The sequence below is a fragment of the Strongylocentrotus purpuratus genome, unplaced genomic scaffold (genome assembly GCF_000002235.5).
Source record: "Strongylocentrotus purpuratus isolate Spur 01 unplaced genomic scaffold, Spur_5.0 spur5_scaffold_10, whole genome shotgun sequence".
Taxonomy (NCBI): domain Eukaryota; kingdom Metazoa; phylum Echinodermata; class Echinoidea; order Camarodonta; family Strongylocentrotidae; genus Strongylocentrotus; species Strongylocentrotus purpuratus.
Genome location: NW_022145595.1, coordinates 18091106 through 18101349, shown reverse-complemented (window position 1 = coordinate 18101349; position 10244 = coordinate 18091106). Strand labels below are relative to the sequence as shown.

General features: G+C 40.1%; 1 protein-coding gene across 1 annotated transcript; it reads right to left on the bottom strand.

The window, feature by feature from the left end:
• Positions 1-7624: 7624 nt before the first annotated feature.
• Positions 7625-9818, bottom strand: LOC105446631 (sushi, nidogen and EGF-like domain-containing protein 1). Its single transcript, XM_030979133.1, has 3 exons — positions 9738-9818; positions 8608-8745; positions 7625-7852 (listed from the first exon to the last, which is right to left on the bottom strand). The coding sequence occupies exons 1-3, from the start codon at positions 9816-9818 to the stop codon at positions 7625-7627; spliced, it is 447 nt and encodes a 148-aa protein (XP_030834993.1).
• Between the last annotated feature and the right edge of the window lie 426 nt (positions 9819-10244).

Genomic DNA, 10244 nt, shown 5'->3' with positions numbered 1-10244 from the left:
AGAGATACAACAGCATTATATTCGCAATTGAACATGTCTGTCCTTATTCAAACGATCTCTTTCACAACTAATTTAATTGATACCGTGAGACCTCGATATATTTTATTTCAATAATATTTTTCTTCTTGTTCTGTTTTGTTTTGTCTTGGTTTTTTACATATTTTTCTTCTTTTTTTTCTTCTTTTTTTTTGGAATTCAGCCGCACTATGCAAGTTCAGCTAAAAATGAGCTATCAAGTCGTCTTTTGTTCCTCTTTTTTTTTTTGGTGGTTCATTCTTATTTAAGGTCTTTTTTTAATGCCATAACATTTCTTTTCTTGCTTAGGTAAACTTTATATTCTGTGTCTGTTTATACACTTTGACATTCTTTGTTATTCCCTTTTGATTGAATAACATGTAAGACGGAAAAAACAACATTTAAACAAAAAGGTAAAGGCCCATTAAACAATGACCTAACTCATGCATTCTTACCTGGTCCAAGTGTCGTCCCTGATATAGGGACATTCTCCATGTTTGTAGTCAACTGCGGAGAGGTCTCAAACGAGGTCATTGTCTGTCCGGATGCCTCACCGATGCATGTCGGGATATCGCCATCACTCCAGGTCCCATCTGATTGGCAGGTTAAGTTGACCACGTGACTCACTTCGAAGTCGGCATCGCACACGAACCTGGACACGCCCCCTGCCATGTACTTTGTAACGATGGCATTTCCGTTAGCAGGGACAGACAGAGGAGGGCAGCGCACTGAAGATTGGATAATTAGAACATAATATGACCAAATGACCAGGTACGAAATAACATATCGGCAAAATCGGCATCTGATGGAGATAATCATTCCAGAACTAAGTGTTACAGTCAATGATTACCTCAAAAGCAGGGCTTCGTCAACAAAGAGTCAAATCCTGGGCGAAAAAATGCGTATATGCAAAGTCTTCTACTATTGATACGGAACTAAAATTGATACATGGTTTATTAAAAGCAAATCAATTAATATTGAATGCACACAAAAAAAACGTGCTGTATGTTTATAGTTCAGCCCCAAAACAAATATTTGATACATCCTGTATGGAAAAAAGTATCAACCAAAAAATGTTACAACATTTTTGGGAGAAAAAATTGACAACAAACTTACTTGGAAGGAACATGTATATTATGTATCCTGTCAAATATCTAGAGTTTGTGCCTAGAGGCATAGCTATAGCGTAAGCCAACAATTCTGATCCGATGACAGCATAAAGTGGACGTGGTTATGGCTTTTTACAACAGACGATGTTTATATGATCTTACTAATTGTGAAAGTATCTGTGAAATCAAACGTGACTCCGTCGTCTAGTGACACGCGCAGGGGAATCCGTCCAACTTTGTAGAAAGTCGGCGAAACGCAGAGTGCGATCTTGTCGGACAGAAGTCTTCCAGAAGTCTTGAATCCGTCGAAATCACAGACAATCAGGTTGGTTGAATTGAAGCACGGTCCGCTGATGAGAACCTGAGTTCCACCAAGCATTGAACCGACCAATGGGAACAAGGAAATGGCACCTGTCAGGAGGAAAACAAACCTCTGGTTATTAAAAGTGACTCTCACACTCTGCCGTGTAGGCCTACCGTGTGCCACCGTGCGCGAAAATGTCTGCGGACGGTGGAGAACGGCGAGGGCACACGGTGGTTCGTTATCAAAGCGGGCAACACGTTAATAGGGCGTTGGCGCTTATTTACACCCAGTGGGACCCGGCGAAAGTTTTGGGCATGTTCAAAACTTTGGCCGGCTGGCACCGGCCGCAAGTAAGCGGCAAGAGGACGGTGTTGAACGGTATGAGGACGTTACGAATACGTTATGAAAACGGTCACACTGTATGAACACGTTCACAACACGCTCATAACCCGTTACAGAACGGTGATGAACGGGCAAAAAAAAATCCACCGTCTGCAACGGGTTGTAAGCGTTTTTTTTTTTGCGGCCGGGGACAAGTTCGCTCAAAACCCAACGTTCTGGACTCTGTTGTTTTTTAATAGCCCGGCAGGTGGACGGTAGGCCTACACGGCAGAGTGTGAGAGCTCCATAACGAAGTGGTATGAACGAGGGCGTGGCATACTAATATTACTATTACACACCTCGGCGAACTTAGGTCCACGCGGGTAAAGAGAGAGGGAGAGAGAGAGAGAGAGAGAGAGCGAAACAAACACACACACACGCTCCCGCTAACGCACCACACACACTCAATCGCCTACGCTCCCACACAACGCCTTATCATTCGACAAGGTTTTGAATTATACATCAAGGCACCCGTGCACCCCCCCCCCCCCCCCCCATATGATCCTACTTATTGGATGTAATTTTGTTCATTGTGATCCATTTTATCAGAAAAAAGATGTTCCCAAGAGAAAAACTGATTTAGACAATGTTTTTTTACCCCTTATTTGAAGATATGTAAAAATGTCAGTTTTTAGCCGTGTTTTGCACCCTTTATTAGGATTTGTGAATTATGTGCTTACATTTTACCCTGTGTCTCAGCAGATATAGGTTTAATCTCCATCAAATTAATAAAAAATCTTTGTAAATCATACAACAATAGATAGACAAAATTGTTTTAATTCTTCAATTATTAATGACGTCATCTCAAAATCTGCCATAATCACCTGAAAGTAGTATTTTGTCTGCTATTAACATAAAAAAGTTTTCCAAAGTTTTTTCTACCCCCTTAATTTGGTGTAAAACTATTCATTTACATGTTATCGGATGTTTCCCGCAATTTGTTTCTTAGTATCAGTCAACTTGTTTCCCACCGCCCCCCCCCCGCATATTACGATTAATGCATTTTGTATATATATAATGTACATTCAATTAAAGTTTCTGTTTAAAAAAAAAAAAAGCTCAACGAGCAGTATTTTAATTACTGTTGGGGCTAGCCTGTTAACATCAAACTAAATCAAATCAAACCCAAGTTCTCCTGAAAATACACATAACATATGCCCAATGCGCAATGGAAGAAGCATGCAACCTCGTTCTTGAAGACATTTCACATGTGCATGGTTATCATCGGGAGTGCTCCCAACTTATTACCAATAATCTCAATCGACTGTCAGAGACCTTATTCTAATGCCACACAAGGTCAACATCCCGTCTCCCAGATCATCAATTGATAAAGTCATCTTCAAACCTGATTGTATCTTTTGTAAAAAAGGAAGGTCCAAAATCAATCAAAGTGAAAAGCTCTTGGACAACAGAAAGTACATAAATATTAGATTTTGGTTGTTAGCAAAATGTTGTAGATGTTGCGAAGAGAGTTGGTGATGAAGACTTACCTTTGAGAATCCTGGGAGTTGATCTGTTTGCTGCAGAAGCAAGATATCACAAGAGCTGTAGGAAGGAATATGTGGCGAACTAAGAACCAGATAAATGGAGAAGTAGCAAGTACAATGAAGTAGCTAAACAGAGAACAATGGAAGAAGCCCACAAGAAAGCATTTGTCAGCATATGTAGATTTTGTAGATGATGAAATATCAGGTAGGTGTAAGGTTTTGAGACTGAGTGACCTATGTGGGAAGTACAAATATAAACTAAAGGACACTCCATTTGCTAACTCTAAGTACAGAGCACGTAAGCTAAAAAAAGTAAGTTTAAAAGACATGAAGCATATAAGGGTAAACTATCCCTTTGTAAAGTAAGCGCTAAGGGATGTAGCACTTTTTCTCCGCAGAATAATATTTGAAGAGTCTAAAGCTATTCCCTGGCCCTCAACCGCAGAAGCCATTGCCTGTATAGATGACCAGATTCCCACTGAGCTAGAGCAGTTTCTGAATTTTTTGTTGAGTGGAAATCCATCTCGACCATCACAAAGAGTGACTAGACTTGTCATATTTCTTGGGCAAGATATATGTAGAACAGCCACAAATGGAAAGTGGAAAATGACCAAGCAACTATGGTATGGATGACTCTGAGACATCTCTACGCAGTGCTCAATTGATCACACTCATGAATCGCCTTGTTCATTGAGAAAGCTATTCATTTTCACTTGAGCTTGAATCTGCCATAGCACTAGCGTTACAGCAGACTTACAGTATTCTATCTAGACAGGTAGTCCGCCATCTCGTGGAGCCATCAGTCTTTCATTCAGACGTTGACAATTTCGACCAATACATTTCAAGCTTAAGTGGTTCTGGCTCTGTCCACACCGCCCATGTGATTATGCTGCAGGAGATTTCGAACAATGAGACAGTTGAATCTTCAAATAGCACAGTACCCTCAGTAGCACGTACCTGGACCAAAGAACGTTCCTTGGCTATTGAACATGAAGGTCCTCTTTCACCTTGCTATGTCAACCGATTTAAAGCATTGAAACAATGTGCCATAAATGATGTTTCGTGGATGCTTGTCCGAAAAAGTAGTGGAGAGACGGATCAAGAGCTTCCATGTTGGGCTGGATTTGTCTCAGTAACATGGGAGGTGCCTTCAAAGGTGACGACCATAGATTACTCTCCTGTAATGAAATATACCACAACAGAATTAGATTCAATCCAATAGTGCCTGAGAGCTGCAGAAGAAGCAAGCCACGAGGTTGGTCAAGACTATGTCATAACAACATTTGACTTGGTTGTGTGCATGAAGGCATATCCTCTCATTTTGAGTCATCCATAAAATTACAAGAAACACATTGTGTTGATTTGCACTTTCCATGTGATTTGTGCATACTCCAAGATGCTTGGAAAGGAAATGTTAGGATCCGGACTTGAAGATATCCTCTTGGAACCTGGTCTCCTGTCTTCTGGGTCTATGAAAGACGTCATGACAGGAAAGAACTATGACAGGAGTCGGCATTGTCACAAGACAATGGTAGAGTGCTTTTAAAGGCTTCTTTTTGATGAGTTCCTTTCAATGACTGGAAAAAGATGATGCACTTTTTAGTATAGCTGAGGAATCAAAGAAAATCTTCCAAGAGCTAATTCGATCACCAACAAATGAGAGGCTTGCTGGGGTTGTGGCTAATGCCGATCTTAAGGCGTTGGGAGAGTCATATGAGAGCTTCAAAGCTGATGTTCGAAAAGGATCTCTTGGAAAGACGGCACAATTGTTGATGTCGTATGTTGATTGCGTTTGGATTGCTCTTTCATTGATCAGGTCTGTGAAAGAAAAAAAACTTTACATTGTACTTGCACTGCCTGTTCCTTATGCCTGACCTGTTCTTGACATTTGGTGGTCACATTTACTCCAGATATCTAACCTACCTTGCTATATTCTTGACAAACATTGAAGATTCACATCCTGGTGCCATGACATTGCTGGAAAGAGGTGCAGTAAGTGTTGCCAGGTCGCTCATTCCAGGGAACCGATGTGCTATCGACAAGATAAGTGAGGAGATGATCATGAAGCATGGCAAATCTCGCGTATAGATATGATATGATGTATATAGCTTCCTTAATCCTGTTGATGTTGATGACAAGAAAGGATTATTTGTTTTCTCATCCGGTGCCCGTGTTCCAGCTGAGGTTGAGAAAGATGTCATGCATTCAAACACTCCAGGAAAAGACCAGAAAGAGATGTTCATCAAAGAGCGATTAGAGGAAAAGACATCGTTCTCTGACCCCATCAGGAAACGAGAAATCATGAAATATTCTTTGACACCTGTTCCCTACTCAATTGGAACATTGGAAGAACTTCTTTGCTTAGACAAATACGTTTAAGGGCCTACACGATTTCCTGAAAGATGTAGAGTGCTCGTAACCTCCACCCACTGGCAAGACCTTGGTAGTGGAAGATGGTAATGCTGTTTTCTACTACCTAAAAGAGATGCTTGCAAACTTCCACGACATTTGCCTCAAAATTCGCAATGTAGTGTTGTCCAAATGCGATGTCATCTTCAGCACAGACATGTACAAGCCAGACTCTGTGAAGTCAAGTGAACGGACAGGACGTGGGTGTGCAGAGAAGAGGATTATTAAAGGAGGCAAGACCAACAGACCATCGGACTGGAAGCAGTTCCTAACGAATGATGAGGATAAGAAACAACTTATTCAAGTTCTTCTGGATATCTGGAGTAAGCACGACATGGCTAAGAGGACTAAGAGGCTAAATGGGACAAAGATGATATTCATCAAAGAAGGAGAAGCCAAACTGCTCACTTCTCAGAATGGCAGAGAGACACTGCGTTCTGAGATTCCATCTCTCATTTCAACCAAAGAAGAAACAGATTCGCGCGTGATCCTTTAATACTGCCAATACGGTAAAGGAGCAAGGTTATGATCATGTGCAGATCAAAAGCCCAGACAGCGATATGCTTCATTACGCTAATCTCACTCCAGACATTACATTACTCTTCCATACATGGAGAAGCAACAAGCAGTGGCTCATATATGTTTACTCATTTTGCCAAGCAGTCCTCCCCTGAATATTGCACAGCGCTCCTTGGACTACATGCTTTCACAGGCTGTGCCTCCACAAGCGCCTTTAAAACAACTGGCAAAGTCAAGCCGATCAAAATGTTGCAGCAATGCAACAGATTTGTCAAACCTCTGGCAGGCAGGTGATTCGTGGACTCCACCAGAGGGGTCGCTATCCATCCTGGATTGAATGTACATTATATACAGAATGTACTAATCGTGATATCCGGGGGGGAGGGGGGTGCGCATACGAGTTGACTGAGTTTATTTTTTTTTGGCGGGAAACATCAGATAACCTATCAATGAATAATTGTACACCGAATTAGGGGTTGAGAAAACTTATTTCATGATAAAATCAGACAAATACAACTTTCAGATGATTTTGACAGATTTTATGGCAGAAATTTGCATTTCAAAATATATGCAAATTTATGACGTCATTGATAGTTGAAGACAATAAAATAAATCAAAATAAAATTGTCTACCTATTTTTGTAAGATTTAAAAAAATGTTTATTTATTTGGTGGAGATTAGACTTATATCTGCTGAGAAGCAGGGTAAAATTTAAGCACGTAATTCACAAACCCTAAGAAAGTGTGCATAACACTAAAAACTGACATTTTTACATATATCTTCAAAACTGGGCAAAAAATGTCTAAATAAGTTTTTTTTTTTCTTGGGGACATCTTTTTTCTGATAAAATGGAACAAAATGACTCCCAAGGAGTAGAATCACAGGGGGGGGGGGGGTGCAAGGTAGCCCCCTCTGGCCCACGGACTAAGTTTGTTTTCTTCCAGTAATTATATGATACCTTTTATTATCCTGATACTTCTTTAAAAAATAAAATATTCGAAGGAGAAGTATCAAAAGATAAAATAAATATATCGAAGGGAATGTGACATGTTGATACAAGAAAGAAACACAGAACCATGCCTAACTCTATATATTTTATTGCTGTTTGGTATGAAGCTGTCCGATAGAAAGAACGTAGATGAGTTCATAGAATGGTTGGGTCTGGGCGAAACTGTGGTGGAAGTGTCAAAGAGTAATGGATTGAGATGGATAGGAGAAGAGGACGATGAGCCTGTGAAAAGTGTGTGTGATCTAGATAGTAGTGGATGGAATAAGAGTGAAAGGAAGACCGAATATTTCATCGAGAGATAAGGTGGAAAAAGAAAGCAGGTTGGTCTAAATGGGGAGGACGCTTGAGACAAGAAGAAGGTGAAAGAAGGAGTGTCGCCATGACCTGAAAGTCAGTAACCCCTTGTAAGATTGATTGCGTCAGCGAGTGCAAGAATGGTAAAGGTTGTAAACGCACCGGAGGTTGTACACTCTAGTCCTTCGATGTTGGAGTTGTCCGTTCTGAACACCCATCTTCCAGGTACACCGATATTCGATGTCGTTTCGATATCGACGATGGCCGCTGTCTGAGATCCAGGGACGCTGTAAAAAGTCACACCGTCACCAGCGTTGAATCCAACCTAAGAGTCAAGCAGGTGAACTTTGAAGCGATATTTCCAAATAAACCTTGATAGGGGTTTGAGTAATTTTTTTATTCGTATCTTTCCATGTCTTTTTCGGGCAGTCCGGTGTTGGCGTGTCTCAAAAGAAGGAAAACATCAGAGTTGTTTATAGATATATCTATAAGTTGATGAGAAACTAAATTGAAATACTTCTGGCTTAAAGCTGCTGCAAAACCAGACGGATATAACATTTTTTTAGATTATCGATCGAGTTCTACACAAGCTTTGGTTTTCCTCTTGTTTTTTAAAACTTCTCTCATATTTTTACAAAGTGTAGTTAGAATGTCTATTCGCTGTCGTGAAGTCATGCGACCCAGCGATTTAACGGGATTTATATACCAGCAGTGCATCATTATATACAACGGAGCATCACTCCTTAAAGCTATGCAACTGGATAGTTCATTTCTGCCTCTTGAAGTCCTGTCTAAAACTAAAACTAAAACTAGAATTATAAGGGGATCGTCAAAAAAGCCGATGAGACCGACTCTTGAGTGACAATAGACCGATCCAAAAATTACGTTACACCGCTTGGTGGAGGATTGGTCGGTTTGGACTCGGCTTGGAGTTGGTTTGGCGGTGCGACGGATGTATTAGTTCATAGGAAGGGGAAGGGCTACTGTAATTACATGAGCTCGTTACTATATATATATATATATTCGTGTCTCCGCTATATAAGAGGAAATACGTACGGATCAAACCATGTAATGACTCACCTGAGCAGGGGTGCCACCAAGACCAGTATTAGCATCACCACCATTGTCAGTTCCTGTTGTCCAGTTGATATCACCGTAATTAAAGATGGCGAAGGAAAAGCGACCGTCCGTCACCATCACAACTTGGAAGGAATTCATCTGCCAAAAATATAAACAAGTTATCAAAATATACATGAAATGTGGAGAAAAAAAGATTATTCATACAAAACAGGTAAAATTACCGGATGGTGGTCGAAAGTGACCAGCAATCTGTTGTACTTTTAGTGAAAGATACAGACGGACCAAAGTAAATGTATACATGTACATAATGTATTGATATCTATGTTACATTGTTCAAGGGGACAAATTGCATAATTTGTCAAGTACAACGAATTCCAGGAGGACTCATTTGGCAAAAGTACCTGCTGTAATTCCTTAATTGTGTTTGAAAATAGGCGGCCGGGGTTTTAAAACGGGGGAATTTCTTTGTGTGTATGTTATATCACCCTATCATGAAACAGTATCTGAAAACATGATAGGGAGGCGATTGACAGATGATGAATTAAAATGAATAGGTCCAGTGGCGAACAATCTATTAAAGGTACTATGTCCCTTTTGCAGGCCCAAAAAATAAAAAAGTTAAATTCCAATGGCATTTGAAAGATAATACTAATTTAGAACTCTCCTTAAAAAAATGGGGCTTGAAAATGTCTTTAAGTGGGAAAATAACGACTATTAGTTGTCAAATCGACATAGGAGCTATAGAGCCAATAAGTAATAGTCTTGATTTTCAGACCATTGTACCGCCTATGGTCATACGTTTTATGCTGCGCAAAGATTCAATCAGTTTAATTTTGCCAATTACAAGAAGTGGTTTATTGATGTAGACAAATCCTTTACAGCTCATTTTATGTATGTTAGTACCAAAGAAGAAGAAAAAGCCAGTCAGTCACTCAATACTGACAATAGTGTCTGACAGTGAAGTCTAGCAAGTAAACGGGTTTCCTTGCATAATTTGAATAAAAGGACACTTCTAACGTTTAAATTTCACAGATAGGACATACATGACATATTCATAATTCCTGCAAAGTTCTACAGAATTTGAGGTTGGCTGCAAAAGGAACATAGTATCTTTAAGCCAGTGTACTTACGATGGAGGTAATTTTAGCACCGTAGAAAGCCATTCTGTCCCAGGTCGCGATGAACATCCATGATGACACAAAGTCTCTCATTTCAACGAATGATGCTCTTATAATTCCATCGGTTGCGAGGAATATGCTGTCGTTTTGGACGAATCTTAAGACTTGTCGATAAGATACAGTACCGCCTATATTCGTGTTGACATCAGCCCAGAATGGTGCCAAAACGCTTCGATTATTAGCGAGAGGAAACGGATCAGGGGTAAATTGAGAAAAACTGTCCCAGAACGAGATGACACCGTTATTGTTGACCTGTTCCAACATTTATGTGAAAGCGATTGGTAGTAGATTTTAATAAAAAGGAGGGAATATCATAAACAGAATGAGAGGGAGAGCACACAAAACAACAAAAGAAGTAGATAAAAAGGCGGTGGTAAGTATTAATTTACCCAATTCATGTCGACAGTTACGAAAAAAAGAACCATATGGCTCCGTTTAGTCTCATTTCACAACGCCCCC

What these genes read in the sequence shown, in the direction of transcription:
- LOC105446631 (XM_030979133.1), bottom strand. Translation starts at nt 9,818, where the DNA reads ATGAGAGACTTTGTGTCATCATGGATGTTCATCGCGACCTGGGACAGA. An exon ending in GTGCTAAAATTACCTCCATC is followed by an intron (nt 8,746 to 9,737) that starts GTAAGTACACTG and finishes TATTTTTGGCAG; the next exon opens with ATGAATTCCTTCCAAGTTGT. An exon ending in TTGGTGGCACCCCTGCTCAG is followed by an intron (nt 7,853 to 8,607) that starts GTGAGTCATTAC and finishes CTTGACTCTTAG; the next exon opens with GTTGGATTCAACGCTGGTGA.